Source organism: Myotis brandtii, unplaced genomic scaffold, assembly GCF_000412655.1.
Source record: "Myotis brandtii unplaced genomic scaffold, ASM41265v1 scaffold182, whole genome shotgun sequence".
NCBI classification, from domain to species: Eukaryota; Metazoa; Chordata; class Mammalia; order Chiroptera; family Vespertilionidae; genus Myotis; species Myotis brandtii.
Window position 1 is genome coordinate 4,423,708 of NW_005356751.1, and position 22,568 is coordinate 4,446,275.

The 22,568-nt window shown below is 44.1% G+C and overlaps 1 protein-coding gene across 1 annotated transcript in view; it reads left to right on the forward strand.

The window, feature by feature from the left end:
- Positions 1 to 7,732, forward strand: part of FBN1 (fibrillin 1) — a 243,974-nt gene extending 236,242 nt beyond the window's left edge. Inside the window, exons 62-64 of the mRNA XM_005863975.2 lie at positions 2,243 to 2,474; positions 5,043 to 5,217; positions 6,434 to 7,732. Of these exons, the coding sequence (XP_005864037.1) occupies positions 2,243 to 2,474; positions 5,043 to 5,217; positions 6,434 to 6,823 (797 nt within the window). The 3' untranslated portion in view covers positions 6,824 to 7,732. The remainder of the gene's footprint in view (positions 1 to 2,242; positions 2,475 to 5,042; positions 5,218 to 6,433) is intronic.
- The last annotated feature ends 14,836 nt before the right edge of the window (positions 7,733 to 22,568 follow it).

Consider the following 22,568-nt stretch of genomic DNA (forward strand, 5'->3'; position numbering starts at 1 on the left):
GGCCGCGGCAGGCGGGGAACCTTGGCTTCCTCCATCACTGGAGCAAGCAAGCCTCCTGCTCGCTTCAGCTGCATGGCTGCCGGCCGCCATCTTTATTGGCAGTTAATTTGCATATCTTGCTGATTTGCCAATGGGAAGCGTAGCGGAGGTACGGTTAATTACCCTTTTTGTCTTTTACTAGATAGGATATATAGATGGTCCCAGCAGGAAACAAATGGCTGAGCCCAACCAAAAGCACAGGGCAAGGGAGAGGAGCCTGTTGATAATCTATACAGGTGAGCCTTCTGGGACCGAGAGCAGGTGGGAAGTCTGCAGACAGACGTGGAGGGGCAAGAAGACATCCAGTCCAGGAATATTCTCTCCATCAAAGTAAACACCCTCGGTTCTTCATTCACTCTTTGGTGCCCATGGTCTCCATTGGTCTCTATTGGTCTCCACACCTCATCTCTAATTTAAAATATGGGGGGAAGAACACTGACAATGGCATATTTTATTATTTCTGTTCTAGGAATCTTAGAGCTTAAGTGACCTTAGGTGGGTGCTTGAGAGTCCTTAGATACTAAAGACCCTCAAACAGACTCAGAGCTAGACACTGAGTCATTGCAGGCAGCTCAGTGCCTGGCTTTCTTATTATGTATTGACTCCCTCTCCCTGCAACCACACAAAGGAGAGACAGAGAAGAGAAAGAGAGGAAAAGAAGGGAGGGAGGTAAGGAGAGAGGGAGGTAGGAAAGAAGGAAGGGAGGACAGAAATGTGAATATTATGTATATATGCAAACATGTTGCCCCCAGTATTTTTACCCATCTATTTTCCTAAATTGAAGAACAGATATTTTCTTAGAAACAATATTGTTCTTTAAAAATGAGTGAAAAGACATTTCTAAGAATTAAGTTTTCTACATGAACCAAATAAAGCAAAAGTAATTAAAGAAGAAAGGAAGTATGAGTTTAGATGGAGGTGAGTCTCTGGAGAAACATTGTGGCATAAAGGAAAGCACGTGGTTGCTGCAGTCAGACAGACCTGGGTGCTAGCTCCGCCCACCGCGGCTGTGGGGATCACAGGGGGCTTTGTGAGCCTCGCTCTCTTCATCAACAGGGATGATAATACCTCCCTCCCATGATTGTTAGGAAGGTGAAGTAAATGAATGTGAAGCACTTAGTCTCCCATATGTCATGCAGCAGGCATCTAATAAATGCCAATTACCTTCTCCCTCCTCCCTTTTATTGGAAGTGTTTGCTAAGTGAGGAGGCCAGTCTACCTGTATTGAAATGAGCATCCGTCTAAACATGAGCTGTAGCAATTAACAACTGTCTTGCCAGAAAGCTTCCAACCTGCCCTACAGAAGCAGGTCTACAAAAATATACTGGAGGTTTCAAAAAATATAAATTAGAAATAATGAGAAATTCAAGGTTTTCTTCCTTCCTGTTGACTTAAGTTAGATTTTCCCTCTGCTTATTACTATCAGACTTGGCAGGTCCCTGTGGGCAGCCGGTCTGCACCATCTGTCTCTCTTGTGGGTTTTCCAGAATTATTTCTCAAGAAGTTTGCACGCATCTCTTCCAGCCATACTTAGCGTTAACACGGCCCAGACTCTCGGGGGGGAGTCTGGTTTGGATAAGGGGGAACCCATTCAGAGATGGGAGTGGACATACCAAAAGGTACTATTCATCCCCAGCACAAATGCTGGGGGGACCAATGCAGATTTTTGAAAAGGAAGGCCAAGGGGGGAAGACACTTTTTGCAGGTATCAGCCCTTGCCAGCCCCGTACATCCTGAAAAAAGGAGATGGAAAAGCAACCTCCAAGAATGTGCTCGGTCTTTGCTTTAGAGACAGTCATACTGTTGCACAGAGAACTGCATAATTCCTTCCCTCTCACCCTCAACCCTGAACCTTAGCTATGAACCAGCCCCACGATCTTCATGGGGTGCGCATGAACATACTACTGTAGGCTTCCAGTGAAAATTAGAGACTGTCGGTCCTCAGAATGCCGTGCTCTATTGCCCTCCACCCGGTGCATTTGACCTTGTCGAACACATTTGTTCACCACATGGCAAAAGCCCACATCCATTTCCATATCTTTCTCTTGTTTTCCTTTTCTCATCCCAAACACCTCTACCTGCTTCAGCTTCCTGAGAGCCTGGCCGAGGGCCAGCTGGCCAGCACCAGTGACTTGACCCAGACTCCTCGATAGAAACCTCTGGCCGATGTCACATATGCCTTGTTTTCTGGTTCTTCCTGCAGATGAAAACGAATGCCTCAGCGCTCACATCTGCGGAGGAGCCTCCTGTCACAACACCCTGGGGAGCTACAAGTGCATGTGTCCCACCGGCTTCCAGTACGAGCAGTTCAGCGGAGGATGCCAGGACATCAACGAATGTGGCTCTTCCCAGGCTCCCTGCAGCTACGGCTGTTCCAACACTGAGGGCGGCTACCTGTGTGGCTGTCCACCAGGTTACTTCCGGATCGGCCAAGGGTAAGCACTGCTACTTGCGTGCTTGTTGGAGGCTCTCTCATTTATAGTGTAATCCAGCATATTTAACTGTTCTCAGAGAGCAGAGTTATACATGCATTTTATAACGAGTTAATTCCAGTTAGCTCCATAGAGGCTGTAGGTTATTTTATTTGAAAGGGGGCATCTACAGTTCTGAAAATTTATAGAAGTCAAACAAAATAGTCTATCTCATTCTCCAGCTTGATCTACACATCTTGTTGGAAAGTGATTCATTTCTCAGGAAATACGGGGGCTGACCCGTGACAAAGCTGGGCTCACGTAGCACATTGTTGATTCCCTCTCTTCTTGGGCAGGTAGTATTCTGTCTTAACTTAAAATGCCATCTTGCCCACCGCCCAGTAGGATAAATCCAAAAGATACCTTTTGTGTGGTGTTAAAGTATATTTCACATTTTAGACTTAAATTTACATTAAAATGACCAAAATGAGTATTAAAATAAGAGCTGATATACTTATTACATTTTCCAGGTAAAATATTTCACTGCATTGAATGTATGTGAGTTGGGACAGGGACGACCTCTTTTTATTTTACTCAGTGTTTTAAATTGGTTCGCAAGTTTTCAAAGTTTAGGTCTTTTTCCCTGCCGAGTTCGTCTAGACTTGGATGTCTGTCGAGTTTTTGGCTATCCTGTGAAGGATCTCAAGCTTTAATTTTTTAATTGGGAACACAGACATTAAATGTGCAAACACACATATGCCCCTGCACACACACATATACACCCCCCACACACAAAGTTAGTTACATATTTCCCAACATACACATACATGTATTTGTCAAGTTATTAACTTAGTGGCCTTTGATTTCTTGACACAAATGGCAAAAGAATGCTTGACGGGAAGCACACAGAATGCCAGCCACGGGACACAAATTCCCACATGTCTGTGCCGGCTCTCAGGAAACTCATTCTTTTTAAGTTTAATGCCAGAGCCATTTTCCTAGCAAAAAATTGTGACACTCCACACTGGCTTCTGGCCACTGGGGTTTCATAGTCACACTTCTTGTAAGTGGTGTTGCGGGGATATGAAAATCCTGGGAAAGAGTCCTGAGAAAGGAACCAAAGCCTGCAAATTTGGGGTTTGCCTGTCAATAATGGAATCATTGTGTGAATGTACACACACACACACACACACACACACACACACACAGGATGAGCATTTATCATTTCATTCATTATTATTGTTTCTACACATTTCATGTTAAAAGATAAAGAAAGAAGAAAAGGGCTCTGGCAGCATTGCAAAAAATGGTAGGAATCTGTATATTGAATCTTCTTTTATTGATTGAGAGCAAGAGAGAGAAACATTGATTTGTTGTTCCACTTATTTATGCATTCACTGGTTGATTCTTGTATGTGCCCTGACTAGGGATTGAACCTGCAACATTGGTGTATCGGGATGACACTCTAACCAACTGAGCTGCCTGGCCAAGGCCTATATTGAATCTTAACGGCATAAAGGAAGATAGGTTATAAAGAGAAGGCCAGCTAATACAGAAAAAGAGATAAATAATATATGGTCTACATTTTGACCCATTGTACCCATTTATATACAGTTTTGGCTTCTCTATGAATCACTAGAGGGATAAGACCAGGCCCCCAAAATAAAGATTCTTTTTGAGTCATTCAGATATTTCAACACATTTTGAAAGGGGAGCCTACTAAGTACATTCCAAGTGGCCTATGAAATAGCAGAATAAGAAAACAAGGTACTTGTGAAACATGCAAGCCTCCGATCATAATCTGGCTTTGATAACTAAAAGGCAAAGAAAAACAGCTGAACTAGTTCTCTCTTGGGCAATGGGTTTGTTTGTCCAGCCTCACATGAGTCAGAGCCAATGGCCCTAGTGGTTTTGAATGACTTGAAACAATTTCCCACAGTTGAGCAAGCTCTGATACATGTGTTTTATACGTTGCATATCTTCCCAATTTATTTCTAAGTCAACCTCAAGTATCACCTAAGAGCTTTCTTCCTATTTTCAGTAGCTTCAGCCAAAGTCAGAGGTCAAATAATAGGAGAGATTGCTAAAAAGCTGGAGCTATGAAGGGTGGTGATGGTGGTGGTGGTGATGGAAGTGGAGGTGGCAGTGATGGCATCCATTAGTTGGGAAGAGGGCAAGGAATTGAACAGTGATGTCTTATACTTGTCTCACTCCCGTGGAAACAATTTCATAAAAACAAGACTTTTATTTAACCTCCCAAATCGCATGGTCTTTCCAAGACAGGAGGAAAACAACACTCCATGTCCCTTCCCCATGTAAGTATAGCAAATTGCCTGCCACATTAGGCTTAGGGAACAAAGGGGCAAATCAATATTCAAAATAGAGCCCTAAGAGAATGGAGAAAAATCAAGCAGCCAGGAGTAAGAGGTCAACCACAGAGGACTTCAATATGATTCTCAAAACTGTCCAATCACCCAATGGACATATAGTCAAGGGCTGAATGTCGCCAGGTTTCACCAGAATTCTCATATCACCTCCCTGTGACCCACTTCTAATAACAAATGTCTGTGCTCCCTTTGCGTTCTCCCACAGGCACTGTGTATCTGGAATGGGCATGGGCCGAGGAGGCCCAGAGCCACCTGCCAGCGGAGAAATGGATGACAATTCCCTCTCCCCAGAGGCTTGTTATGAGTGTAAGATCAACGGTTACCCAAAACGGGGCAGGAAACGGAGAAGCGCCAATGAAACAGATGCCTCCCACATCGAGGTGGGTACAGAGTGGTGGCTCCTGATGTCTCCTAGTGCAGAAGGGCCTTCCAGGTTCCTGTGGTTTCCTCTAAGGATGCTCCACAGTGAGCAAAGGCTCCCCAGGGAAAAAATCCAGACATTCCCCGAGCTCTAGGCTGCATTTTACAAGAGTCTGTGGGGCTCTCTGGACTTTCTTGCTGCCTTTAGGGAGTGGCCATTCGAAGGTTTTCACATACTTGCTCATTTCCTCTGTCTCGCCAAAAAGAAAGTCAAACACCCACCCAGAGTCTGCTGAAAGGACAAGGTCTGAACCAGGACAGCCAGTGGGCAGAGTAGTGAAGTGACATAGTGCTTCCTACACAGGGACGCCAAGTTCTGAAGCTAGAGGCTGCTCTCCTGAAAAGAGCCATGTGGAGTGTGAGGGAACTTGGATTCTAGACAAGAACAACATGGAGCTCAGGCAGCCTGGTTTTCTTTGCCTACGGCTGCCGCAGCCTTTCAGTCAACTCAGAAATGCACAGATATTCACCCAGACCTCTGGCTCCCGGCCCTGAGAATCTAGCACATCTGGTCCCAGAGAGGCAAGCAAGAAGCCAGGTGCAAAGCATTGAATGTTAGCAGATCATCAGAGTCAGGAAGTAGGTTCATAGGTGTGTCCTTCAGAGGGAACGGTTTTGCATCCGTGAACAAAATTGAAATAGACTGGTTCTTTCTTAAGCATCAGTGCTGTAATGCATCCGCTGTGGTTTAGGAAATGAGATAATCTTTAGAAAGAAAATACTCTATTAAAACAGTGGTTCTCAGATTTGAGTGTGCATCTGAATTATCTCGAAGGCTTGTGAAAATGGATTTCTGGGAGACACCCTAGGGCTTCTGATTCCGTCCCCCTGGGGTGGCACCAAGGATTTGCATTCCTAACAGATTCCCAGGTGATGCTGAGGCTGCTGGTCCAGGGCCCACACTTGGAGGCCCACCCCATTAAAAGACCTACAAATACAAGTGATTTCAACCTGACCTTCTTCTTGACATAAGTTTAATATTTTTAATATTATAAATATGTGCCAACTTAACACCTGTGGTTTTAAAAATGTGCTTTATGAATATGCTTTTTCAATATAGTTTATACAATCTGAGAAGAAAGTTGTATCAGTGTGAGAATCACGTTAATTTTTCTTTATAATGGGAAACAAGTGCCTTTCTACAGTTTATTTAACACACTGCATCTGTCTTTTCAGGACCAGCCAGAGAAAGAAGCCAATGTGAGTCTTGCAAGTTGGGACGCTGAGAAGATAGCCATGTTCGCTTTCAATATTTCCCACATCAGCAACAAGGTCCGAATCCTAGAACTCCTTCCGGCTCTTACAACGCTAACGAATCACAACAGATACTTGATTGAATCTGGGAATGAAAACGGCTTCTTTAAAATCAACCAAAAGGAAGGGATCAGCTACCTCCACTTCACGAAGAAGAAGCCAGTGGCTGGAACCTATTCATTACAAATCAGCAGCACTCCACTTTATAAGAAGAAAGAACTGAACCAGCTAGAAGACAAATATGACAAAGACTACCTCAGTGGTGAACTGGGTGATAATCTGAAGATGAAAATTCAGATTTTGCTTCATTAATTCACCATCCAGAGACCCAATAATTAAAAACCAAAGATAGATAGGTAGAACTGAATTTTCCCCCCAGTCAGAATTTTATATCATAGGTACAATCTTTCACCACATCAATTTCTATAAATAAGCACTATTCTTGTATTACCAAAGCAAGGTACAGGAGACTACCCTAGTTCAAAACAACCACTTTCTCAGGCTTCTCATGTGTGTAGCTAAGCTACCTTGACATATGTGTTGATTCTTGAAAACTGGGATGTGTATTTCCACTGGGGGCTGGCCATCCACGCTCACGTGCCATCCTCCTAGCAGACATACGGGAATGTGCTTTCAATTGTTGGACTTCTATTTTTTTTCAGACTTTAAAACTTCGCTTCTCCAAATAAAAGTACTAGGTTGGCCATTTCTAATATCTACTTGGTGCTAGTAAATTCTCAAACTAGATTCATAAATGCACTGTAATATTTACACAACTTAGAAACCAAATTCCAACTATTCAGCTCAAATACTTCATTAATTTCAATCAACCAAAGTTAGTTCAGTAGCTTATCTCAGTTATGAGTATAATACATTACATGTAAATTAAGTGTGTGTATACTGTAATCGTGCTATTTTTATCATTGAAACATTTATAAACTAGAATAATAATACCCTTAACGTGAGGGTTTGTAATGGTGCTTATTAAGACCAAAGACTTGTTAAATGTGTACACCAAGTGGTATTGAAATTTCTGTGACTGGCCCGCATGTGCATGGAGGTCTGGGAGGACCAAGAAACAGCCTCAGCAGCCAGAACATCACCAGTGCATCCTTCATCACACCTGTGCCGTCTGCCAAGATGACCCTTGGTCATTCATGTCCACAAGGGGTCCATGTCATAAATGTCACAATAAAACAGTCTCTTCTTTTTTTTAGTGTACCCCTTGATTTTGTGTTCTTGCATGGATGTGGGATTGGAGGGGCCATTCTGGAGGCTAAATAAAGTCTCCTGAATTTGAATTATCCTGGGTCTGTTACTTACAGCTTCTAAAGGTGCCAAATGTATAACCACTATGAGCATACTTAACATATTTGAGTCAGTCTCTTGTTTCCATAATTCATTAAAGACAGCAGCGTTATTTCTCACCAGTGAGAGATTTAGATGGGAGCATCATTTCTAAAGCATGACCTAATTACTCCGGTGACTTAAACTACTAGATTTAAGTGCTTTAAAAATCTCAAGTTTAGTCATTGTCTTAGAGCACATGCATTTCATTACAAAAGATTTATCATGCCCCCTTTCCTCAAATATATACACAGTGTTGGCAAGCCTTAGGTGTTCCATCCCTCTTTTCCCCCTAAACATCTGTTGTTAGTACTAGTCTAATTACAAAGGGATAATTCCAAATTGAATCCAATTGAAGGCTATTAATCTTGTTTTCTGAATGTCATAATTTGAAAATGCAGTTTTATTTTAAGTGCAATATGGAATCGTTGACAATTAAGCTCATTCAAATGATATGAAATGATATTTAAAATACCAGGAAGGTCAATGGTAGTGAGAATAAAGGTGAATGAGCTTGCCACAAGAAGGGAGGAGAAACCATACAGGACTCAGACAAATCCTCTCAAAATCTGCGGACAGCTAAAGAAGATGGAACAGGCATGTCTCAGGAGACAAAACCAGGATCACTGGGAGTGCCATTCAGTTTAGCACTTACCTGCCTTGTTCTGGAGCTACCCTCTGAGACAATGGGTTTCCTTGCAATGTGGTGACATCCCTGTCACTAGCTGGATGGTTTCAGTCTAGGCATAATGTCGGCCAATGGACGAGGAAGCTTTCTTCTATCTGAACATTTTTTAAAATATATATTTATTTATTTTAATATATTTTTATTGATTTCAGAGAGTAAGGGAGAGGGAGAGAGATAGAAGCATCAATGATGAGAGAATCATTGACCGGCTGCCTCCTGCACGCCCCACCAGAATCGAACCTGGGACCCTTTAGTCCGCAGGCCAACGCTCTATCCACTGAGCCAAACTGGCTAGGGCTACCTGAACATTTTAAAGTATTTTTCATATCTCTTATTTTGCCATCCAAAAACCCTTGCTCAGAATAGGTGCTCAATAGAGATGAGTTGAATAACTATTTTGGAAAGGACTTGTATCTTGGTTAGGAAGTTAAATTTATGACTCAAAATTTCCTTCTAACTCTGCGCCTATGGCTCTGTGATGGAAGTGTGCTAAAATTATTAGGGAAGAATATATAGCATATGGTAAATGACAGTTTGCATATACGGAAAATGTCTTTGGTAATTTAACCAGAACTGCATTATATTCAATAACGGATTTTCTTTCTAACAAACAACAGAAGAAAATAGAGTTGGCACATAGTAGATCACTTTGATATTTTTAATAGTCTCAGTCTGGATTTTATTTATTTCAGAGCCAACAATTTTCAACGGCATATTTTCCATGTTTCTGACTGTAACGAAACATTTTCCTCATTGTTCCATTGTAAATATTCCTCTTGTTGGAACCATCTTAATACCGAGACTTAAACCTGTACCTTTTAATTGTTTGTGACCTTTCAATTTTACTTTCAATGATTGAAGAACTTGGTTTTGTAAATCGCTCAGAAGCTTGAAAACGTCTTGTCTCTACCCCCAGTCCATTTCATTTGCCAATAATTACTTTGTAAGTAGGGTTGAAGTGAACTCAGCTGGCCTTGTGAAATGTTAAACTTGCACAAACAACTACATTTTTATTCAACAAATAGCACTTTACTCAGCCAAAATTGCTTTGGACATTGCCATTACAAATACTGTTACACTTCAGAAATCATGTTTGTAAATTAGATGAGCCAAAATAAAGGACAATTAAGTTGATACTATATTATATACTTAAAAGTCATATACCTATAAACTCTTAGAGATTTTAAAATCACCCTCAGCTTTGTCCATAGAATGTACTTTATTCTGATTTAGCTATAATTCTTAGAGATATATTAGAAATGTGATTATTAAATGGTTGAAGGACATTGTTTTTAAATGCTAGCAGATTATTACTGGGAGAGAGATTTGTTTTCACATACATAGCTGACGACAGTTATTTCCCTCTTGCCAATTTTTTTTCTTTATTGATTAAGGTATTACATATGTGTCCTTATCCTCCCATTGCCCCCCTTCCCCCCACGCATGCCCCCCCCCCCCCCGCCGTTGTCTGTGTCCATTGGTTAGGCTTATATGCATGCATACAAGTCCTTTGGTTGATCTCTCCCCATTACCCCCACCCTCCCCTACCTTCCCTCCGAGGTTTGATGGTCTGATCAATGCTTGCCAATTTTAAATAATGCTTTGTTTTTAAAAAGGGGGGGGGTTAACTAATTTACTTCATTAAACTTGTGAGACCCAATGTGAGCCTAACTATGTATTATTAAGAAAGGATTCTCAGTATTCTTCTGAGAATTAGAAACAAGAAGGCTGTGAATGTGATTTTGCAAATTTCCGTGTATCCATGACTGGGTTCACTTACAGGGTTGGGTCTCAATGAAAGGTTCTGACGTTCTCACAAATGTCTGTGTAAACATGAGGGTCTTGTGCATTTGACATCCGACATACATTTGGCAGGTCCTGGCAATATCACAGAATCTGTTATTTCAACTAACTGCTAATGATTCCAAAATGGCTTTTTTGGCAAACAAAATCAGAAACCTCCTTTTAGGACACGGGCTGTTTTGCATCCTTGATTTAAGCCTGAATTATGATCTCTGCAAATGGATGTCAGTTTCATTTTTACCCTTGGACAGTGGAAGGTGCATCCTTTTTAACTGAGCGAACTCAGTGTAGCTCAACTCCATGCTCTCTGTCCATTGTCATTTTCGTTCCATGTAAAGTAATACTCATTGTTATTTTTGATCCCCGTGACTTTTCCCATTTCATGAATAAACGCAGCAGTAACCTCTCTCTGCTCCCTTTGGCCTCTTAAGGGTTGGGTATAGTGTCAGCTAGCGTATTTCTGAAATCCTGGCTCAGGTTCGAAGTTAAGCAGCACCGAGGTAGAAAAGGTTAGCAGAAAGCAGCTGCTCTGTTCAGCAGGTCCTGGGTCATGTCCATACCCCACCTGATGCGGGTTTTGCAGCTGCGCGGCGAGTTGTAGAAATCAGAATAGGTCTGGTTCCTTTTTAAAATTCTCTCTGGGGGAAGACTGAAATCAAACCTAAATGATTCCGCTTTTGCTTCTCCTGGAAATAGAGACATTTGAAAACATCCTGATGGTAATCACTGATCCCGGGGAGCCCACCAGCTATGGAGAGAAAGAGGGCACAGGCCTGTGTTGTTGTGTCTGCGTGGTAAGCCCGCTCTGGGTGCTCCCAACAGCTCTGCCAGGTAAAAGGCCAGACCTGTCCCGAAAGATTAATGGGACCCTGACATGTCAGGATTTCAAAGCCTGGCAGGCTGGATTGGGTTGGTGTCTCTGTATTTTTATTGCTGCATGAAATCACGGTCATGTGTTGTTCAGCCTTTCTGTCTTCAGTTGCTCCTCATTTAATCCCTTCAGCATGTTCACTGCACCTCTCCGGGCCAGTCCTGTGATGCAACTCCAGTGATCCCAGGTAGGGGGACAAGCTCCTCCAGGGCCCGCTGCTTCCTGCACGTTTGTAGATTGACCACAGCAGGCTCACTTGTGGGTCCTTCACAGTCATCAGTGAGCCCAAGAGTCCGTCTGCTGCAGAACCAGCTTCCCAGGAGCACATGGCTCCCAATCGTGCCCAGTGGGTCCAACCCCACCCATACTGGCCCCACATCCCCTGGGAAAGGGCATGGAAGTGGGGCCACCATTCTTAAAGGCTGATGCTCTCGGTCTCAAGTTTTATTTCCTCAGGGTCTGTGATTCTTGGTTCACAGAATTTTGACTTCTTGTCTTAGAAGAATGTTTGCTGAGAGTTCAGTCGGGTCCTGAGGTCCCCAGGTGCTCTTGGTCCAGAGTCCCGACTCTGCAGGGAATCTGAGGTCAGATAGCTCTGTCCAGGGCTTATTCCCTAAGTTATTCAGCCAGGGCTACTCGGTGTTTCCGAGTCTTGTTTTCCTCATCAGTATTTTAGGGTTAATGATAACACCTTCCCTAGATGCTCCCAGGGATCAGTATTGCCTGTGGTAGATAGATGCTAGATACGTAGATATTTAAACATCTAACACCTCTAGTTTAAAAAGCACTGTGGCCAAACCGGTTTGGCTCAGTGGATAGAGCGTTGGCCTGCGGACTGAAAGGTCCCAGGTTCGATTCCAGTCAAGGGCATGTACCTTGGTTGCAGGCATATCCCCAGTAGGAGGTGTGCAGGAGGCGGCTGCTCGATGTTTCTCTCTCATCGATGTTTCTAACTCTCTATCCCTCTCCCTTCCTCTCTGTAAAAAAATCAATAAAAAATATATTTTTTTTAAAAAGCACTGTGAACAGTGTTCCTCTGAATCTCACCTCAATCCTCGGTAATTATAATCTGCGTTGTGCGTGAGTGCAGGTGTCTTGCCAAAGGTCTCTCTCCTTAAAGAGGTACGACTGAGACTAAAAGCCCCAGACCTTCTGATGACATAGCACTTACTCATTTCACTGTGCATGTCCAAAGAACAAATAAGATACAATATATGAGAGCAAAAAAGGGCCTGTGAAGCTACAATTACACTTGTGAGTTAAGATCCAGGCTCCTCTCTGCTCTTCCAGCTACAGAGTGAACACGAAGGAAAGAATTGAGCCACACCTTGCTCAGCCCCCTTCTTCCCCCAGTAAATGCTTGTCACTGCTGCCTCCTCGGTGACATTTGAGAGCTCTGGTGGCAAGAATTTGATTTGTCCTCATAGCTCCATTGCCCTGCTCAGGGCCTGGCACACAGTAGGCACTGACTATGTGTTGAATGGATCTACGATTGAGATTGGAAGAAGTAAAAATACAAGTGAAAATAGGAAAAACCCATACAGAAGAGCAAACCATTTCTTCTCTCTGTTGTGTGACCTCTTCCTCTCCTCCCGTTTCTTTGTTTTCCTCAACAAATATTTTTTGCGCACTTTCCTTGTGCCACCTGCATGAAGCACTAAGGGCAAAGGTGAAAGAAGCCAGGTTTCTACCCTACAGGAACGTTAAAACAAGGGGGTGCCGAGCAGTCTCTCCCAGTTGTATATTTGGTGGGAACATGATTAGACTTGGCAGGCTTCTGAAGGAGGAGGCAGGGTTAGGTGTCCTCACATCCCACTGTCCTAGGAGACAGGGGCAAGATATGGCTCTGGAGTAGATTCACCTTTGACATCTAAAAAACCCATGTCTAGATCTTTATGAATCATCAAAATTAGAATCAGCCTTCTACCGCACATAGTGCTGAAACATGGCAATTTTCAGTGGTGAATGCACTTATAGAGTTAGATTCCTGTGTTTAAATGAAACTTACCCTAATTAAATCTAACATATAAAATATAAGCAGAGCTGCTTGGGTTAAAGCAGAGCTGGAGAGCCTGGGGTCTCTACTCACTGCCTCCAAAACAATTTTTATTGAAATTACAACTGAAAGGTCCTTTAGAGTTTCATTGATTCTACAAATATAAGACAAATATAATGTATAAAGTTAATTTTAAATGTTGACACAAACCCTAAGCCCATGGTTCTTAAATAAGGGTGTTATAAACACATGCCAAATGATGAAGTTATAAATATTTTCATAGTATTAACATAAGGCAGAAACTGACTAGATGCTCACTGACCCTACTTTTCACTCTCAGGCCCATAAAAGGACATTCCCTAACTTCCTCTGCAGTTAGGCTGTGGTCGGGTAATGGATTCTAACCATTGATATGTCAGGAGAAGTGCTATACACCATTTCCAGGTCTAGCAAAAAAATACATTGCCCTAGCCGGGTAGCTCAGCTGGTTAGAGTGTTGCCCCCATATGCCAAGGTTTCCTGTTTGATCCCCAGTCAGGGCGCATGTAGAAATCAACCATGAATGCATAAATGGGTGGGCCAACAAATCAATGTTTCTCTGTCTCTCTCTCTCAAGTCAATCATCCACACTCACAAGGAATAAACATTATTGCATTAGCCACTGATATTTTAAAATTATTTGTTATATATTTGTTATATTTATACATTTATATGTATACTAGAGGCCTGATGCATGAAGATTTGTGTAAGAATAGGTCTTCCTTCCCCTGGCTGCCAGCACCGCCTTGGCTCTGCCTAGAGCCGCCTTCCGCCTCTCACCTTGTCACATCAATTTGCATATTCCCTCCTTATTGGCTGTGGGCGCCTCCATCTTTATCGTGAAGTGATGGTTAATTTGCATATTACTCTTCTATTAGTTGGGATTTATACATATGCATATTTGTCCAGGCTGTCTAGAGTCATTGTATTAGGGTAGTTCATATAGAGCCACTTTTTTCACTACAAAGACTTCACATCAACCTTAGCACCACATTAGAATGACTCAGGGAACTTTTGAAAACCCTGGTGTCTGGGCTGCTCCTCTGACTCATTGATTTAGAATCTCTGGAGTTGAGGCCCAGCCATGGTTGGTGTTGAGAGCTCTCCAGGGGACTCCAGTTTGCAGCCAAGGCTGAAACCCCTGCTCTTAGTCTCAGGCCCGTTGTGAACAGCCGCTTGGGGAAATTCACCCCATAGTTCTGAGATGCATTCCACTGCTGCTAACACTGCTGGTCTATATGACATTGGATTATCACATGAACCTTGACATTTTCGGACTCTGCAAACTCTGTCTTTTCATTGGAGTTTGGGGTGCAGCATCAGTAGGGAGCAATCAAGCTGCAGTGAGGTGTGGATGTCGCCAGGTGGTTGCCTAGATTCATTGACCTACCCTATCACTGTCATGCGCACTAGCCTTTTGGCAAGATTGTAATTTTTGCCTCCAGATTGGGTAGTTCTCAGTCTCAGGGAACCAACATCTCTAATGTGAAGTCTGTTTATAGGAAAACATTGTGGAAGCCCCCTAAAAATATCTAAAACAGAACTATGGTCCAGTTAACTCAAATTTCCTCATACAACCTTACAAAACTGGAAAAGGTAAATTCATTCTTCTGAAGTGATAGTTCTCTGGAGTAAAAATGGAAATTAACTTTTCCAGAAAGTATAAGTTTCTGCTAAGAGTGTCCAAGTTAATACGGTGGGATATGGGTCCAGGCCACCACCCAGCCCCTAACCTGACTCCAGGTTCTGTCACTGGGCCTTGCGACACTGGAATGATATAGTGCATTTGCCAGGAATGGCGCTGCGCTCTGTTACCTAAAATTTAAGCCTCTAATATGCCTTCCAAGGAGTTTTTTTGTTGTTGTTCAGAAAACCACAAAAGAAAAACTGAAGATGAAACAAGAACTACAGAAAAGTGGGATGTTGTTGCCAATATGAGAGTCAGAAAAAGGAACTTTAAAATATATTTTGAATAAGCATGCTCAACTGCATTTCCACGTACTTCATGTGTGAAGGACTATCTGATTACAGAGGACAAAAAGGATGTGATATAAAAAAATAATTCCAATTCCAAATAAGTTTAAGTGTTTTATTACATTCAATGCATGTAATAAATATCCTATGCGGAATATAAAGAAAGACATCCATTTCAATCAAATGGGGCCTCAAAAAATGTTTGCCTCCTAATAGGTATTTATTCTTTATCTAATATCATCAGAATATTTGTCAGAAGAGGTTAGGAATTACATTTATATGTAAAAAGCATGTCAAACACTATCAGACTTGAAAGGAACTTCAACTGCCTCTTCAATAGTGGAGAACAGATCCTGTGTGATATTTTTTAAATAAGCTAAACTGACTTGAGATAATCCATTATTCCTTCATTGCTCTTATACTTTAAAAATGTGTCCACTTTTTAAAAACACATTGACATAATTCCCAAAGACTCAACATACCAACCTGATGAGATGGTTGATCCTCATCAACTTAATATTTTATCCTGGGCCGAAATGCTTTAGCAACACCTCCCAACTTAGAGATGTCATCATACATCTCGTGTCTATAGCTTGTTTATAAAATATGAAGCAAGGCCACCTCCAGCATGGTTCCCTCACAGTCTGTTCCCAAAGACCTCAATAACCCGCCCCTCCCTTCCCTGTCTGGCTTCTGCTCCATTGGTTACAAACCACAAAAGGACTTTGATCCAAATAGATACACCCATTTACTCACTGACTGAGTAACAAGTTTACACAAAAATACATTTTACAAGGTAGGGGGGTGGGAAGCAGAGGGAACTGGACCAGCAGGAGAGGGTCTTGGAGGAAGAGAATGAAGGGAGCTGTGTGATGGGGTGGGTGGTGGTGGCCCAAGAGGGGAAATCATCAAACAGGTGGCAAAGGAAGTTAGTTTTGCTTGTTTTAAACCAAGATAGTTAGGCTTTTAGTAAATATTTATTGAAACCTTCTCTGTGTTTTGCACTGTGCTAAGCTTTATGGCAAATGCAGAAGGGGTCTGCGACATTAAAGCACTATGCAAGGGATTTAAAATCTAGTGACAAGATGAACACACATGAAGCCACTGCATGAGAGTGCTTGTACACACACACACACACACACACACACACACACACACACACGTTACAGAGAAAACGTGGTTTCTACAATGTCCCACGAACTTCAGACGTATCTTATGTCTCATAACCATTCTGCAGAGTTAGGTACTGTTAACCCCTTCTCATCAATGGAGAGTCGGAGGCCCAGGGAGGGTGTGATCATCCCAACATCGCACAGCTAACAAGTGGCAGAGATGGATTCAGTCCTAAATTATCTAACTCTGTTTTCATCAGGGAAGATCTCAGTGGTTCAGTCTAATAAAAGTTTATTTCCTGCCTGAAGTCTACAGTTGTTCCTGGTTGGCTCTCCTGGGAGGTTATTGTCCAGGTGAAAACTCGGGAATCCAGGCCCCTTCCCCCTGAAGCTGTGCTATCCCAATGCCTGGCTTCCAAGCTTGTGGATGAAGAGGGAGGTGAGTGATGACGGCACGGGAGATACTGTAACAACCCCCTCCAGGCGCACTACAGATCACTTTCCCTTCATGGACCATAGTTTTCTTGGGAAATGGAGTGACTGGGTAGCTGTGTCCCAGAAACAACCTGCCCTGGTGGAAGGAGAGAGAATACCTTTGGCTGCCACCTACCTCTCTCCCTGCCACAAACCCCAAAGCCACTAAGTGTCACACTTCTGGGCCATATGAGGGAGAGCTAAATTATGTGGCGCTACATTACAGTTCCTGAAAAAAGTTCAGAGGAGTGGGAGGGCAGACGTTTGGAGCGGAAGGAAGGGAACCTGAGTAGGTGCTGAAAGTGGGTGAGGAAGACATTCTGGCTGAGAAGAACCAGAGCAAACATGCAAAGCTGGGAAGGTAAGGCTGCATCACGGCCATGCTACGGGACCTAGCTACAAGGTGAACCACATGCAGTGGCATCTAAGCTGCCAGGGGAGGGCAGCTCTGAGAAAAGTAGAGCTTATAGTTGCCCTGGCCGTAAGCCCTATAAGCTCAGCTGGTTACAGTGGTGTCCTGATATACCAAGGTTGCGGGTTTTATCACCGATCAGAGCACGTACAAGAATCAACCAATGAATGCATAAATAAGTGGAACAACAAATTGATATCTCTCTCCCTCTTTCTTACTCTCCTTTTAAATCAATAAAAAAAAAAAAGTAGGGCTCGTAATTACTTTTCAGCTGATGCAGGCTGTATGCTTCCCAGGGTCTTCTCAAAATGTAAACTCACACAGGCCAGGGACCATGTTTTGCATGCTGTGTTTTGCTATTCAGCACCCAGAACTTAGCAATGGCTCAGAAATGATGCGTTGTGTATGTTCTATGGACAAGGGTGGGCTTTTGAAAAATGCACCAAGAGGGGGATATCCAAGGCCTTCCAGTTTCATTGTCAACCGTGGGGCTTTTGTAAAGTCCTTGACTCTTGTAACTTGTATCTTTTCCACAAAAGAAGCCCTAAAACTTGGGAAGGGCGTATATAGCGGAGGTAGTGAAAGCATTTCCATCAGGGACGCGGGTGAAAGCTTCTTGGAGCTGTGGCAGCCATGCTGGGCTGTTTTATAGAGAGAATATCTTATTAAGGGCACTGACGTGGGCAAGCACAGAGTGGGCAGTAGGGCCAGCTGGCAGGTACAGCCTGGAAAGCGAGGAGCAGGGTCATGAGGCTGTGGTCACAGAGGGGCTAAATACCTGCCCAGACCAGTTTGAATACAAGGGCTGTTTTCGGAGTGCTAACCCAGCAGGAGTGCACAGGATTGTCTCAGGTGGTGGGACAGATCGGGCCCTTTTCCGTCCTCATTTACGACTACTTGGCCATTTGGCCAAGGCCCCTGATCTCCATGGGCATTTACGCCAGAAGCTTCTGTCTCAGGCACTTGTTGAAAGAATGAGCTCCTGCAGGAGTGCAGGTGCCAGGCCTCAGCCAGGGGGAGGGAGGGAGTGGATTCAAGACACAGTGAGGGGAGCGTCCTGTTCCCTGCAGTTCTGCTGAGTGACCTAAGGAAAGTCTCCTCTCTCCTCAGCTCCATTTCCCACCTTTACCCGGTCTGCTGTGTATGGACACTGAGAAGACAGGGTTATAGAAGACGTTAGGGAAGACAAACAGGAAGAGGACCTGTGTAAGACCTTGGGGAAAGGAGGGAGAGGTGAAGCAAGTGTGATTGGGACTCAAAGTCCCGGGGATGGGTGACGTCTTAAGGCCTCAGTGGCCGTGGGATGCAGGACCCTGTGGGAAGGTGGGAGAAGTAAAAATAAACAGCTGAATGAATTGGGTGAGTGTGAAATTAGCAATTATAGAATGCAGTTTTGCCTTGGTGGCTGAGAATAATAACATAGAAGAAAAGTAACATCTTTTAAGCTTATAAAAGACCACCAGGACCAAAGGCGGCGTCAGGAAGGGCGGTGGATCTTGGCAAGTTGGTGAGGCTTCTGTGCTTCAGCTGACACAGCTGGGAAAGGAAGGGGTGAGGTTCTGCCTCAAAGCTGCCCTGGGTGACCTCCCACGTCCACCTGCCCCCCTTCTCCCTCCTCTGAGCCCATCCCCTGTGCTTCCAGCCATCAGGTTCCATGGGAATCAATGACTTAGATGGCCCACCCCATGTCACTCTCCATTCTTCTGGTTTCTTTAAGGGACACAGAAAGGCTCCTGGTAAAAATATGGAACCCAAGGTTTGCTAATGGGGCACCTCCACCCCAATGTGAATCCCTTTTTGAGAGAACTGACAAAGGACCCTGTGCTCTAAGATTTGAGAAGTCCTACAGCTAAATACCAGGCCGAGGTCTGTACATTTGGAAAGATCTTTCCAGCTTGCAAAGTGTTGTTACGTGGGCATGTTCTCCCCTACAGTGAAGGCGATAAACAACCCGATGAGCCCCAGGTCTGGCTGCTGCATGTTCCAAGGGAGGGGAGGCCTCCCTGACCACGCGAGGTGCCCCACACCCTGTATCCCTCCCTTTCTCACAACCGCCAGACCCCCAGGGAGTGCTGGAGAAGATGAGCTAGTGCTCAAGGCTCCCAAGTCTGGGCAAGCCCCAGGCCACCTCCTCTGCCTCCCGACCACAGCCAGCTCAGAGGAGAGATGCTCCCAGCTCAGATCCGGGGCTGGAACCAGAGTCTCAGGAGAAGGGCCAAGCAAATTGGGTCAGACTTCTTCGCTGGGATGGGAGATTCCTTGGAGTGACTGGGTATGTGTCAGCTGCTAAAAGATTCCACTCTCCTTTCCCAGCTCCTAAGCCGCCGCCCTCCCCATAGGGAGCGTCAGCTGCCAAGGAGCGCTGCTCTGCCCTCTGGCTGCTGTGGCACGTGTGCTCGATAGTAATGAGCATCGTTTATGGGGCCCTTGGAATGTGCCAGGCAGCGTGCTAACCACTTTACAAATGTAGCCGATTCACCAGCTCAGGATGTGAAATGAGCTCACATTCGCGCAAATGAACAGTAAATGCCTGTGCATCGTGTTATGTCTATGTAAGAGCCCCAAGGCCCCAGGAAGGCTTCGTCTGTCCAAAGGGTCAGTTTAGGTGAGTACAGCCTTAAGGCATAAAACCCAAACGTCACCTAGTCAGCCAAGGAGCCTCATCCTTTTTGGCTGTGGTCACCACTGTCAGTGGTCACTGTTGGGATTCCCTAAAACCTGCCTAGAGACAGTCCCTCGATGAAATCAATGACCTGGTGTCTGCGGTGGCCTCTGCCCATTCCAGGAACTAGACCCTTCCAAAAAGTGCATTTCTACCAAAGCACTATGGATGTCAGAACTGCACCTGCTGTGCTCCACTGTCCTCTGTCCATGTCACCTAAAGGCAAGGGCCCTTAGACAAACACCAAGGGTTAGGGCTCGGCTCTTATTACCCAGCGCTCTGAGTTCACACAGTTATTTTTCCCAGTTCAGCTAACCACCATGCTTCCTATGCCTGACAGTGGTGTAGAAGGGACCACCTCTCCATACATAACAACAATCCCATTTCCTGTCTCAGTATGACCAAGCATGCTTTTCAGGCAATCACCCACCTTATTTGTGGGTTATCTTTTTAAATTCTCACACCCCTTTGTATCATTAGCTTTATTTCACAATTGAGAAAATAGTTAAATGATATAAAAGGCATCACTCAAGATCACACAGCAAATAAATGGTAGGACTGGGATTTAAACCCACATCTCCATCTCACTAAAGCGTTTGTGGTTGGGGTGTCCATCCAAGATAAAGTCCAGGGAAGAGGCTACTTAAGTAGGTAAATGTGTTTCTTTGTGGAGCCCTAGACCTGGGGAAAATGAGGAAAAACATGGGGAGCCAGTGAAGCTGAAAGCCCCCACCTAAGCTGCATTGGAGGAGACGAACAACAAGTAGTTGGTGAGTAGCTAGGATATGTCATACCACATGTAGGGTGTGGCAGTTTTGCACACGTGTTGGTGTTGGACTGTGGCCTGGCCTGACACTCTTGCTAGGCCAACAGTCTGAGTTAAGAAGACCCAGAGGGTAAATGTGAGAGAATCTAAAGGCTTGTGTGCCAGCTATGAGCCTGTGTCTATTGCTAAGCTGGTTTGGGGTTTTTTTGTTGTTGTTGATGTTTTGTTTTTGCCTCAAACTGAGCATAGTCACCTTGGCCATAATTGTCTCTACTCTGGGTCTGATACTTTTTGAACAGAAATACATGGGAATAAAGATTGTATCTGGTCTCACTTAAAAGTCATTTGGTTAAATGGACTTGACTTTTCCAGTACCATCCTGAATCTCCTTCTATCCCAACGAAGGCCCACCTTGATGGAACACTATCTGCTCCAAAGAAGTTCAGGTGGAAAATATTTGAACAGAAGTTAGACTTGAGTCTCAGGCCAGAGCCAAGTAGCTGATGGAGAAATCAGAGAGCAGAGGCTATGGGTACAGAGAAGAGAAGGAGCAGGTGGCTCTGAGGGAGACTCATATTCTGGGGTGACGGCGGAGGAATGTTAGCAGGAAGTAAGCTGGGAACCACCAAGCCAAAGCAAATACAAGATCCAAAGCTGCCCATATGGTCTATCCATAAGGAACATTGCCAAGAGAGAGCACAGCAGGGAGGAGAGAATGGAAGATTCACGGCACCTTGCTTAGCAGCCAACAACTGGCAGAGGTGGTGCCAGCAGGGCATTCTGGGCTCTACCTCTTGAGTAACTCAGATGGGGTGTTTCTGCCCCTTAGGTCTGGGTGCAAGAGGCTCAAATCCTATCTCCATCCCCAACCCTAGATTGAAATTAAATGCTGTCCCTAGGATTTCTTTGAAATCCTGAAGGTTTATATTATCACCATCTCCTCTGCCACTTAAGCTTCTACTTTCCAGCATGTTGTGCCTGTTGTGTACCATATTGACCCACATATCAAACACAGTGCTCTCCCTCAAATTTCTAAACACCTCTGTCCTACTGCCTTCTAAAGTAGCCTTTGAAGGAGTTTAGCTTAAGGGGAGCTGGAGCAGAAGATTCCTCATGGTGATGTAAAGCAATTGATACAGATGGCAATGTTCTACCTTATTACATCTGCTTGCTTTGAACTTTTTCAAAGGGTGAATACTTTGCTACTACATGTGCTCAAATATATGATATCTGCTTCCTGAGAGTAGGCAGGTGGGTTTTTATATAAGCACTAGAGGCCCGGTGCATGACATTTGTGCACTGGGGGAGAGGAGGAGTCTCTCAGCCTGGCCTGCACCCTCTCACAGTCAGGAACCCCTCAGGGGATGTCCGTCTGCCAGCTTAAGCCCACTCCCCATGGCAGTCAAGGGGTCCTTAGTGCTGCCACAGAGGCAGGAGAGGCTCCCGCCACTGCTGATGCACTTGCCAGCTGTGAGCCTGGCTTTTGGCTGAATGGCGCTCCCCCTGTGGGAGTGCACTGACCACCAGAGGGCAGCTCCCACATTGAACGTCTGCCCCCTGATGGTCAGTGTATGTCATAGTGACCGGTCGTTCCACCATTAGGTCGATTTGCATATTAAAGTTTTATTATATAGGATTAGATAATATCCATAAATACAGCTCACATTTATTGAGAATGTACACATGCCAGGCACTATTAAGACATTTAAATGGAGTAATTCATTTTATCATAACAACTATCACCATTTCACAGACTAGGAAATTTATTAAGATATTGAGTGGTAAAGTAACTTCTCCAAGAGGTGGATTTGCATATTAGAGTTTTATTATATAGGATTAGATAATATCCATAAATACAGCTCACATTTATTGAGAATGTACACATGCCAGGCACTATTAAGACATTTAAATGG